This window comes from Geospiza fortis, unplaced genomic scaffold (genome assembly GCF_000277835.1).
Source record: "Geospiza fortis unplaced genomic scaffold, GeoFor_1.0 scaffold171, whole genome shotgun sequence".
NCBI lineage: Eukaryota > Metazoa > Chordata > Aves > Passeriformes > Thraupidae > Geospiza > Geospiza fortis.
In genome coordinates, this window is record NW_005054313.1 from 2802642 (window position 1) to 2815665 (window position 13024).

Below are 13024 nucleotides of genomic sequence, written 5' to 3' on the forward strand. Positions count from 1 at the left end.
GTAACATGGTATTTGTCTCCAGTCTTCTTTCATAATGTGTTCACAGTGTAAAGCTCCTTGTCACGTGCTTGAAACTTTGTGTAATCCCAGGGATAAGGACACAGTCCATCTGGAAGCCAGGTAATAGAATTTTGTGATAACTCTTGGAGGCAGGATCCCTCAGGGCCAGAGGTGTCTGTGTAGGGTCTGTGCTTTGCATGTAGGACAGACCAGCTGCAAGGAGCCTTGCAGCAGCTATGACACTAGTGCCTCGCCCTTGCTTTGGAACGAGTATGTTTCAGGGAAAACCAGATTTCTTTTGCGCAGTTTAGTCTGTCTGCCTTCTCATGTGTGAGCCACAATGTGTACATTGGGCCCTGATTATGCAGTGTCTCTGTGGCTGTTGCAGTGTTGACAGTGTTCATTTATGAGGGAGAGATGATGTACATGACCCTGGTTAATGATCCTCTAACACACAGTGCTTCCAGTCCAAACTGGAGGACAGGATCCAAGGAGGAGGACAGGCTATGCATGATAAATACCTCTCCCACTGCACAGCCAGAGTAGGCTCATCTCAAATGGGAAAAATGGAACCTCATTTTCCTTGAGCTTTTCAATTTCTTCTTAATACCTTTCACAGAGGAAAAAATGGTTTTTGTCAAAATCATTACTATTTAAAGCCATTTTAATTTGAAATTTTAAAGCTCTTAGAAAGTTACAAATGTAAATTAAAATACCCATTTTAGTTGTTTCTTCAGTATACGATCTTTGGTTTATTCTTTTATTTCCTTCTGTGTCTAGTGAAGTTTCCTGACAAAGAGTCAATGAAGAAGATTTATAAACTGAGTTTAGTGTAACCATGTTCTGGCTCGTATCAATATTCAGGATGGATTGCTTATCCTAGTCTGAAGTGATGTGTTAATTTGACTTGGAAATGGAGTAAGATGCGGACACAGAGTAAACAATTTAACGAATTAAATAAAATCCTAGCTACAGATCAGTGATTCTGCTATAGTGTTTTGCTATTAAGTTAAAACAGAAGGCCCTGCTGTTAGTGCATGTGAATCTGCAGTTTGTCAGCTGCTGGCAGATCACCAGCCCTGTGAGCAAAGTGTGCAGGGCCCTGCTCTGCCTGCAGGCTGGCAGTGTCACGGGGACACGGGGACACCGGGAGCGGCAGCCCCAGCGTGGCACTGCCCCGCACCAGTTGTGGTGCAGGTGCTGCACACACGAGATCCTTCATGCCTCATAACATTTGTTTGGGCTCTCAGCATGCTGCAGTGCACTGACTGCTCCTATGTATTTATATCTGTTATGCTCATAGGAAAAAATGTGGTTTATTTAGCAGCTTAATCCATAGAATTTGAATAAATTCTGCTCTTTGACCCTTTTCTTGTTTTCAAGTCTGGAGTGTTCTCCACCCTGTCTGTATTAACCCAGGCAATTCCCATTGAGGTGTCAGTGATTTTTATTACCTACAGTAATTTTCTTTGTTTAATAACCTCCTCTCAGCTTTTGAAACTGAGGCACTCTTGTGTAATTTACTGAGACTGTCATATTAAACTCATCTTGTCTCTTACAAGCAATGTGCTCCATAGAGATGCTGGTAGGTGCTGTAAGGATCCTGAACTCAGCTGGGATCTCTGAATAAGCTGCTTTTATCCCAAGTGGCACAGACAAAAATACTACAAAGTCACTGCCACGCACTGTTCCACAATGAAGCTGTCCCAAAATAACCAATCCATAGCTGATGATAAACAGTGTAGTGGGTGAAGAGCTCTCAGGCTTAGCTATTGTTGAGAGAAGGAATTGGCAATGAGCTCCAGGGGTTCAAAGAGCAGCTTCCAGAGGGAATACTGAAAGTTTCTATACTAGTAGAAAATGGGAAGAATCTGAGAAGGTTTTCTGGGTGACATGGTTAGGGACAGGTTTCCACCTTCTCAAACGTAGCATGGGAGGTGTGGTGAAAGAGACAGGAGCTGTTCATCAGCCCGTGTTCCTGGCACTGCTGTGTGCATTATGTGCAGCCAAAGTGGAGTTCAGCCAGAGAGCAGCTGAGTGTGTGGACAGCTTTGAATCCAAAGTCACGACAGGACCTGCTGGGATGTCTAGGATCCTCCCCCAGAGCATTAATGAGAAATAGATGCCATATGGAGGAATTCTCTTGCCAACGGTCTGTGATGCCATCTTTGTCTTCCAGTTCTCATCAATTACAAATGACTTTTAAATAGATTTTTGTTTTACCTTCAGTTATATGGTTTCCTCTTCTCAGCTACTAAGGGCACTGATCTTTCAGTAGACTCTTCTAAAATTAAACTTTATTTCTGATAAGACTTTTTTTGCAATAGTTGATCTACCATTCTTTTTGTTCACCAGGACATCCCCTCTTCCATCATTGTTGGCTCATCCATTTCTCCCCTTACCGCTGTATTTTCTTTTCTTTTCCTGTAGGTGCAAAGAACAACTTTGCCTTTTATGTTTTTTGAAACTCCGATGTTTAACTATGTAATTTTAGTTGTTTGCGTTAAAATTTTTGCATCTACTTGGGGTTTTTTAAAAAAAACTGTACTGTAATACTTCTAAGGCTGGGATTTTGCTCACCCTTGCTATGACTGTATGGTGTGTGTGAGAATGTTTATAAAATCAATTAAATATACATGAATAGCGCATTCAATACAGTAGCTGTCACAAGTTTTATTGATGTGAAATCTAGTTTGAGTAGATTGTCCCCATGTTTTTAATCACCTCTATATAATTCAGTTTTTAATCACGTCTGTATAGTTAAGTGTTGGACTGCCCACATCTCTTAGCTATGATAATTTAAATGTCTTTATGCCATTTAAATTTTTAAGGCTTTTTCTAATGTACCGATAGTATTAGAATCACTTAGTGTTTACTGCAGGTCTGGCTGAGAGAGCTTCCTAGGCTGCAGAATCCCATATATATATATATATATTATATATATATATATATATAACTATGGAGTCACAAAAAGACACTGTTTAAAACAAGTCACTGCCTTCACAGTATATTTTGGGTTTAGTTAAAGAATATTTTAAAATCAACAAACAAATCAATTTCTTCACCAGAATGTTTCTAATACGTTGTGTTGCAACATACACACCCCAGCTGAGATTTATACACCATACCTAAGCTTTATATGGAGTAGCTGCTGCCTGGTAGGTTTTGTGGCCAAAATGCAGAGTGTAGAAGAGGAAAACAGGGCAGGGAACCACAGTTTTACAGATGGAAGCTGAGACACAAAAGCATTAAATGTGATTTGTAGCTGAGCATGTAACACGCATGTCTGGTTCTATTTTTGAAAACATCCTTTTCACTTTCTTTGTAGTTCTGGAACTGTGGCAAAATTGTCTTTTTAGAATTTTAAAGTAGCTTTCAGAGTTCTTGTCTTCAGAAGTGCTGAGAATATGAGAAACTAGTAAAACAGCTGTATCTGAAATAAGTGGCCTGGTGTCAGGAAGTGGCAGGGATAGGAAGGAAAGAGTAAAAACAGTATCAGGTTTAAAAAAAAAACATTTTTAGGTTAGTAGTAAGAATATGTTCAATGCAGGTGTGGAGAGAAGGAAGATTAGGCTTAGCTTATATTATCTAGCACTAAATCCATTTTGTCTCTAACAACTAAAATCCTACTGGGTGGGGTCTAAAGAGCTCCTTCAATTGGATTTGCCCAGACTGCAGGGTATGTAATAAACAGTGATTTGTTTATTGTCCCTTGCATCTGTCCACCTTACTTAAGGACTTAAGCCTGCCAGTGTAATGAGGCAGCTGCTTAACTGCTTCCAGATTCTGCATTCTGCCAGCTTGTTCTGTGATGGGGAGGTCCCTGGAGTCTGTGGAGGGAGGAATTTGTTTTGTTGTTGAGGTTTTTTTTATTTGGTTGGTTTTTGTTTGTTTCCCACCCTCCAGGCTGCGATGTGACCATAAAGTCACTTGATGAGCAGCAGTCAAATCTCAACACTTGCTCTCCTTTGCTGGACACATGGGGAAACAGCCAGGAAAGAATCCTTTAGCTCAGCCATTGCCAGCACTGTAACAACCTCTCCACTCCCATTTTCTCTTAGAACATAAAAAGCAATTACTCCTCCTGATGGAAGTATCCTCTGAGCCACAGCCTGGAGAAATAGGATTTGCCCATGTTGGCAATTTAAGGTAAAGCTCCTTTTCATTCTTACAGGAGTTTAGCTGGGGTTTAGAGGAGCATATGTACCCCAGGCTTGATGCTCCCTCAGCTCACTTCAGAGCTTGTGTTTCAAGTGTGTGGCTTGTAAATGAGTAATATGAGCTTGATCTGAGGAGAATGTGTGTCCCCACAGAGCTCTTGCACTAAACAGATCTAAACTCCAGAGCTTTTCTATGCTGTGTTTAAATGCTCATGCCATTAAAACCACTGAAGCAGTATTCTTAAATGTACTTTGGTTTAGGTCTCAGTGGTGTTCATAAATCAAGATGCCATGATGACTGAAAACCAGGCCTTTGCTGTGGAAAAAATAATTTTCTTTATATGTAAAAAAGAATATGTAATTATTTGGGGCTGGCTGCTTTTGGTAATTATTACTGTAATTTTATTTTTCTTGAGCACACTTTCAATAGAAAAATGTATCATTTCAAGGTTTTCTTCAGAAACAAACTTCAGGCATGACTTTGGACAAAAAGCATCCACTCTCTGATCATGCTAAACCTGGCCAAAAGCTGTGTGAAATGTCTTACAATATAGTTGAGCTTTTAACTTTTACCTCAGCAGTACTTTTATTAATGAAGCAATGTTTGAATTATACAATATACAACAAAACCCCCCAAAATAAAAAGGAGTCCATAGTTCAGGGGGAGGGGGAAAGCCAGCTGCTGAAGTATGATTTGATTTTTAAAAAGGCATCCCTTTAGGATAAAGACAACATTAATTTGTTTTTGTGCTAGTCACAAATAACACAGAAGTTATGCATTGAGGATGGTGACAGGATTTCTTCTGCTGTGTGTTTATTAGACTTGGAGTAAAACATAGGCATTAGCAACTTCCACCATCTCTCGTAGTAAATGTGCATTTTAGCAGGGCAGGGTACTTAGGGGCGAGCTGTACAGAAATAACACTTTAGTGTCACTGTTTCACACAAGCAAATGAGGACTGACAGCCACTAAGTGCAGTCCAGGCTTTCTGAAGAAAAATATAGGCCATGATAAACACAAAAATACATTCCAGCCTGCAGGGCCTAATGGAAAAATAAGCCTCTTGAGAGGCAAGATTATTGTGCACCACCACAGCACAGCTGCCATTGACTCTCCTGGCAGTGCTGGAGCCACTGGACTTGGTTTTGATCTCTAGGTTTACCTCTGTGTCTGGAATCAGGCTGCATTTTCCCTAGGTGCTTTCAGGGAAACCTGATCTGCCCTATAATCTTGCTTATCTTCTGGGCATTAGAGCATCAGCACTGTGCATAATGCAGCAGGGTTATGTAGCTCTCTTCTAACATTCAGGGACAAGGGGACAGATTATAGCAATTTTTCCTGATTGGCAAATGAAAGGCAAAGGAGATGCAGTTTTGCCAAACTGCTCCCAAGGTGGTCAGCACCTGCAGGAGGGAGCAGTCCTGTTTTCCCTTCCTTCTTGCTTGATGCTCATACTCCTCTTGTTTGAGTGTTAGAGAAGGTGTGACAGCACAATTGGACCAGCCAGAAAATTCCCCAGTGTTGTGTAATTCAGAGATTTTTGTTTTACCTAAGGAGTAGGGGTGGTGGCAGAAAAAACCTTCTCTTTATTTGGTAGAAAAATCTTTTCCCTTCCAACATCTCAGTATGAAGCAAATGTGGACATGTTCTTAGTTAAGCAGAATATTTGTTAGCAAATTAATACTATAAGTTTAAATATATTCAAATGTATAACTGCTGCAATATATTAAAATATATTTAAAATGTAGATCAGGTATCTTCCTTGTTCCAGGAGTTGAATGTTGATTATATTTATATTGCAAATGGCATTTGTCTACCCAGTCTGAAATCTCTATTAGAGCTTCTTGAAAGTAGTTCAGCTTCTAACTAACCTTTCAAAGCACATCTGCACATTTCTGTTCCCAGCTGCACAGACAGAATTAAACAGAGGGTGAATAGCACTGAGAACTTGTAAAACTGGATCTCACAAATCACAGTGAGATTTTTTTTATTTTATTTTTACTGTGCATGTTCTTTTGTATTTGAGTTTCTAGGGGCTTAGCTGTGATTTTCAAACTCTTTGTCATTTTTTAAAATGCTAGTCAAGAAATTGTACAAAAGCTATTGATTTTTCTTAGTTATTTGCCACAGTACCTGTAATTTAGAATGATTATTCTTCAGTATCAATTAACAAGCCATGTAAAATCACTGTATGTGTTCAGGAATGGATTTAGAACTGCTGCAAAGCCCTATTCAGAACTTGGCATTCACACTCCTCGTAACATGGCAGTCATTTTTTTAATACATAACACCTTTGTTTTATTCATGATAATAATGATGTCTGAGCAAATGTCAGATGGAAGAGATGTCCTAAAGTCAGATTCCAGACACTGAATTTTAATGTTTACTCTGCAATCTCCAGCATAGTTAAAGCAAACAATCTCTGTAGTGTTTGAAGTTGCAAATATTAAAGTTACCCAGCTTCAGTTTTATCACCTGTAACACACTGTAATGCACAAACTGTAATTGCAGGCTATACTCAACTGGTTTTGTTTAGCTTGACAGAGACAGTAAACTGGACTTTATCATAAATACAATTAATCTAAGTGGAAAATTAGGTACTATATTTTGAATTTTATTTGTCTTTCTGTCTGGTGCACGTATTTAGCAATGCATTCCTCTCCCTTCACCTCTCCAAATTAGACTTTTGCCATAATTGTTCCAAGGAAAAGTTTTGTAAATAGTACAAACTCTTAAGGTTGAATTGAGAGCCGCTGGTAAGGCATATAGGAATTATGACTATAAAAACACAAGCTGGGAGGTTGCACTGGTCTCTCTCCTGATCCCAATCAAGGAACTCAGAATAAGAAAGCCAAGACCAGGAAATGTGTGACTATATTTCACAAGTTCCACCTAGACCATCCTCATCTTATCTGCTTCTACAGTTCACCCACAATGCTGAAGATTGGATTTGCCATTTTCTGGAATACTTCACCCCCTGGCATTTTTTTTTTGCATGCTTTGCTGCACAGCCAGCAAAATAGGATTCATGATGCTGTCATGAAGAAAGGGAGAGAGCTGGAAAAGAATTTGGGGAGACCTTAGAGCACCTTCCTCAGAAGAAGTGTTCTTTTCTTCCTATGAGAATTTAGAGTACCTCCAGGGGCTGCTGGAAAGGGACTTTAACAAAGACATGAAGTGACAGGACAGTGGGGAATGGCTTCAAACTGAAAGAGGGCAGCTTTAGATGATACTGGGAAGAATTTTTTTCCTGCAAGGGTGGTGCGAAACTGGCACACATTGGCCAGAGAAACTGTGGATGCCCCATCCCTGGAAGTGGTCAAGGCCATGTTGGATGGGACTTTGAGCAACCTGTCTAGGGGAAGACATGGCAGGGGTTGAAACTAAATGATATTTGAGGTCCCTTCCCACCCAAACCTTGCTAGGACTCTTTATTCACCAGCTGAAAGATAATTAAAATAATAAAATAGTTATTGAGCTTGAGGAAAGGCAACAGATGAAGCAGCTCTGTTCTTTCTGCTGGGTTTCATTTCAACCTGAGCTGCTACTCCAGATGGTGTGGAAGAAGAACATCCTGGCACAGCCTGACTTCCGTGGCATAGCTGGCAGTATCAGGCTCTTTGCAGGAAGAGATGCACTCCCTCCTTGGAGGGGGAGCCTGGGGTATTTGGCACTTTGCACAGGATTCTGAATTAAATGGGAATTTCACCAAGGCTGCTGACTTGCAGGCTCTCCACAGAGCAGATGTAAGAACTTTGCATCATCTTGTATCTCCCTTTGTAAAGGCTCCACTGCATTAATGAGGGTTCAAAGGAGTGCATTTCATCCACTAGAACTCCTTAGAGGAAAAAACCTCTTGTGAAAAGACTTCTAACTGAATTCAAGGCAAATACTTCAGGGAGCAGGAGATTTAAGTCCTGTATCAGAGCTAACAGCATTGTATGAAAAGCAGAAAACAAATCCTTAGCAGGTAGGTGAAGACACTTGTGTACCACAGCCTATGTAAAAGCTACACACAGTGACTGTTTCTGTGTAAACACACCCTTTAGCTCTAAAAGGCATCTGATGAGCTGGAGGACTCTGCTTTTGACTTCTGTACTTTGTCTTTAAATCAAGATGCACTAATTTGCACTCCTTATCACATAATGCCATGACTTTTACAGCAGTCAGCAGGGATGGGGCCCTGTTTCTGCACAGCAGCTGAAGAAAATGTCAAGTACAAAGACACACACTACTCCCTTGATACAAATTAGCTGATCATGTAAATGGGGAAACAGGGAACTCTGACCCTATTAGAGCAAAATGTGGATAGTGGATTAACACTCCAGACGTCTAATTAATCACAATGTGTCTCATCCTTCTGATTGCAGCTGAGTAGGCCATTCTTCTAACTTAAGCCCACAGCTGTCCAGTGTTAGCACTTAGCTGTCAGTGCAGCTCCTTCTTCAGCTGTTGGATGAGACGAAGTTGCAGTCCTGAATGTCTCAAAAGTAGGTTTCAGAAACACTCAGAAACATCCTTCCATGTGAACTATACTTTTATTGTGTGAATACTTAAAAAACCCCATACATCTTAAATTCTGAGAACTGAGTAACACTCTGCACTGTTTATCTATTTTCCCATACAGAAAAAAGTACAGACCAGTACTGATCATAGTTCTTTTTTTCTATAACATGCACAAAGTGTTTCATACAAACTACAGTAGCATTGAAGTTTTACAGCTTTACTGAAATGGGAATTCCAAAATTTATTACGCACACACTGAATTTATTTGAAAATGACACAGATTAATCTAAGTTTGATATTATTTCTCAGGTAAAACTTCTATATCACTGAATTGCTACAAGAAGATACATATTTAACTACTTATTTTTCATCCAACTTTTAGACCACATTTTAAGAAGAATACTGCAAATGCATTGAAGCCATTGTGTCAACAGACACTATACTGACCCCAAAAATATTTCAGTAATAGGATCTCTCTTCTCAGTTTTAAGGCATCTGAAATTCAAACCAAACTGAGCTTCTCACTGTCAAAAGCCAAACTAAGAAATTCTCTCCACAGAAAGACACAGCATGTTAGTTTCAAAAAGAGCTATCTTAAGGCAATATGCTACTGCTCCGGGCTGCATACAAACCACAGCTATCCTGTCCTTCCCTCACCTGTTTTGGTTTCTAAAATAGAACAGAGAAATCTCAGCGATGGAAGGAAAAACGTGCACAATACATATTCAGACAAAAGGAGGAGTTAAAAATTTAATCTAAAATCTACAGACTCTAAACAAACCCCATGTAATACACTTTTACTATTCATAAAAGGAGTTCCCTTTTTCTTTTCACACTACAGAAAAACAGCACTGCACTGTAACACTGATTCTTCAGTTATCTATAAAACAGTGGAAAAAATAAGAAAACTAAAATCTAACTGAATTTGTTACATAGCATCACTGGACTTTCAACCCACAAGGATTTCAGTAGGGATGGTAACGAGGCCCTGGGTTGTAGGAGTTGTAGCCATACTGTCCATAGTGGGATGAGTAGGATTGTCCTTGTCTGTGCTGCTGGTAGTTGTTACCCCAGCCTCTGTCTGGCCTCTGATTAGATCTGTAGTCACCTTGCCAGTTGTATCTGTCCCCTCTAAAGTATCTGCCATCTTGAAACCTGCAATGAGAAGAGAGATCAAAGTCTGGCATAAATTATATCAAGGCTATAAAAATGAATTATAATGAACTCTTATATTTGGCAGTTTTCATGAAAACTATCATGTAACTTTTAATACACTCAAATATTTATATGTATATATGACAAACTCATGAAAACATATCTACAGTCATCTGAGATCACTCATGAATTTCTTACCCAACACAACATTTGGACAGTCTGTTTCCTAACACAAAGTACTCCCAGGCATTAGGTGAACTGTTGGAAGTTTTAAGAGAGGCTCAAATGGACCATAAATCTAAAAATCAACCCCAAGGCACATCTGTAGTGCATCAAAGCCAGGTTCCATCCAGCACCTTCAATGCTGAAAGCTTTGGCAAAGCAGGCTTCAGTAGTTACAGCCACCTAACAGCACCGAGTCCTGGAATTTGAATATTCCCTCAAATACTTAAAACTGCTGAAACACTGCTCCTTTATCAGTTGTACTTAGCCATTGTTGAGTCTCAATTTTGTCTTTTCAGCCCTATCTCAATTCCTATCAAGGCTTGAGCTGCCTCATAGTCATTTTGTTTGCAAATGGCGTGGTGCAGACAAACATGCAAGAAGTTCACTTTGTGACCATAGTGTAGGTGTAAGAGTTCATCAGTTCAAAGAGCCGTGAAGTTTTTAAGAACATCTTAAACTATCACCCGTTTTTAATCTGATGTAATTACAAGCTTCAAAGGTGAGAAAAAGTTACAATGTTGTCCTCCTTTTCTTCAGATGAGGCACAAATCCTATTTAGCTAAGGAGTTTTTCCAATTGTTGGCTGGACTGAGTTTAACTACTTTATATTAAAGGCTGATGTTAGTATTCCCAAATGTACTATATGCTGTAATTGTTGTTTTTCAGTCCCTCAAAAATCTGTCCAAAATTCAGTAAAAAGCTGCAATTACATCTTGAAGAAATAATTCAAAGTGTTTTGCTTTGGCAGGTAACAATGTACTTGCCAGACAGACTGGATGATTGATTTTACACTCACTTCTACTGAATACAAGAATTACAGGCTAATCTTGAAAAATACAGCAAATATTTAGTTTACAAATGAAATGCTTTCTGGACAGCTAGTAACAGATAATCACACTAGCAGCTTGTTCCTTTGCACATCTTCCTGCCAGTTATCATCCACATAAGATAGGCTGCCTAGTTTTGCAGAAGTCTCATCTTTCCCCTCTGGAAAAATGTTTCTGGCTGAGCAATGACAAACCCCAGGGCAATGGGTTCAGTGGTTCCCGCTTATTCTTTACTAAAAAGCAAATAATTTAGTTCTTTTATATACAATGCAAAAACTTTGCCAGTCAATACAGAGAAAATGTAAAACCTTATTACTTCTCAGAGAATACTATATTTCCCCTTAAACATAGTTACCTACAAAGTAACAAGGAAATACTTCAATGAACAGAACAGACTCCTAGACTTCTGCCATCAATTATCATTTAAGTGTGTCTGTGAAATGACCACGATTAAGAGGAAAAATCAGTACCGATCTTTCCCGCTTATTCTTTACTAAAAAGCAAATAATTTAGTTCTTTTATATACAATGCAAAAACTTTGCCAGTCAATACAGAGAAAATGTAAAACCTTATTACTTCTCAGAGAATACTATATTTCCCCTTAAACATAGTTACCTACAAAGTAACAAGGAAATACTTCAATGAACAGAACAGACTCCTAGACTTCTGCCATCAATTATCATTTGTGTCTGTGAAATGACCATGATTAAGAGGAAAAATCAGTACCGATCTCTGTTTCTCTGGTTGCCACCAGATCTGTTTCTCCATTCTTCAACTATAGGAGGGGGGTCTGCAGGGCGTTTTAGATATTCTTGGTATTCTTCATCATCCGACGTGAATCGATGAGCAAACATCATCTCATAATTTGGGGGCATGTCAGCCAAGGAGGTCATTCTGAAAACTTGAACCATGAACACAACAGAAGTGGCTTTAGCAATGTCTGAAGACTCTCATTGTAATAACTGCCAAAATCCATGTCATGAAAATGAAGGACAAGGAAAAGTTACACTCAGATTTACACAGCTGTTGGGTTTTGGGAAGACAGCACAGATGCCTCACAGAAAAAAAGGACTTCAGAACATGTTCTCCATCTACTCCTGACACTGACTTTTGACAGGAAAGCAATTCCTACAATCCATTTCAAAAGTTTTCTAAGGTAGAATATCATGCAAAGCCTCCAGATACACATAACCAGCAAGACAGGCAAAATAATCAGATTTATTCACAGTAATTTATGTGTTAATAACTTGATTCAGGGAAAGGTCAGCACCTAAGAGGATGATAAATTACCTCACAATATGCCAGTCTGATGGGATCTGTGTTTAAGGCCTTAGTTTCCTTATTTTGGTATATATGTATTTGCCATTCACATGTTGGTGTTACCTGGTACTGTCCATCAGCAAAATCTCCTCTTAACAGTGAATCAGAAAGGCTCTAAGCCCACTGTTTTAATGAGCCCCACATAATTAAGAGCATTTACACTATCTGGCTCTGGACTCCCAGAATAAGCTCTTCTGTTGTCTCCCAAAGATTTGCTGGCAGGACCGCAAGAGCTAAAATACACAAAATATACACCCTCAATGACCAAGCCCAGCCTGGGTCTCAGGTCAGTGGGGTGTTCCCGGGGAATCCTGCGGTGCTCCTGCGGCCCCGTGCCCCGGCAGCAGCCTCAGCCATCGGGGTCTGCTGCTGCCTCAGAGCCCCGGGCAGCCTCCCCCCGCCAGTGATAGCGCACAGCTCCCTGAGGCAGGTGTAGGAGGCATTCCGGCAGGAATAACTCATCCTCCTTTCCTCTGCCAGGAGCTAACCTCGTTAGTTTTTTATTACGGGCTATCTCTAAGGAACTTCGCTCCTCAAGCCTGAGGGCGGCGGGGGTAGCACTGCCCTGGGGGCCCGCGCTACAGCTTCCCCTGAGCAGCTGGAGGTGCTCTCCTCCATAAATAACAGTTTATCCTGTTAATAGCATCTTCATCCCGGGGGGGCCCGTACCGGGGACTCCCGGCACCCTCCTGCACCCAAGGCCAAGCAGAGCGCGACGGAGGGGGCTGGCTGCCCCAGGGCGGCTCCGCCGGAGCCCCGTCCCCTCACAGCGGGCCGGACCGAGCTGAGGGAGGCCGTGGGGGTCGCTCCCGCTCCCTCCTCCCTCACAG

At 40.5% G+C, this 13024-nt stretch overlaps 2 protein-coding genes across 4 annotated transcripts in view; one reads left to right on the top strand and one right to left on the bottom strand.

The window, feature by feature from the left end:
* The first annotated feature begins 4047 nt into the window (after window positions 1–4047).
* The window catches only part of HOMER2 (homer scaffold protein 2), an 84595-nt gene continuing 75618 nt past the window's right edge, over window positions 4048–13024 (top strand). The window contains exon 1 of the mRNA XM_031055870.1: window positions 4048–4149. Within this exon, the coding sequence (XP_030911730.1) occupies window positions 4088–4149 (62 nt within the window). The 5' untranslated portion in view covers window positions 4048–4087. The remainder of the gene's footprint in view (window positions 4150–13024) is intronic.
* RAMAC (RNA guanine-7 methyltransferase activating subunit) lies at window positions 8681–12384 on the bottom strand. Of its 3 annotated transcripts, none has more exons than XM_031055872.1 (3): window positions 12355–12384; window positions 11601–11775; window positions 8681–9822 (listed from the first exon to the last, which is right to left on the bottom strand). In XM_031055872.1, exons 2-3 carry the CDS (start codon window positions 11765–11767, stop codon window positions 9633–9635), a joined length of 357 nt encoding a protein of 118 aa, XP_030911732.1. In that variant the 5' UTR covers window positions 11768–11775; window positions 12355–12384; the 3' UTR covers window positions 8681–9632. The 3 variants fall into 3 exon arrangements, with proteins under 3 accessions (XP_030911732.1, XP_030911731.1, XP_005419671.1); XM_031055871.1 differs by lacking the exon at window positions 12355–12384 and adding an exon at window positions 12165–12190; XM_005419614.2 differs by lacking the exon at window positions 12355–12384 and having other exon boundaries at window positions 11601–11785.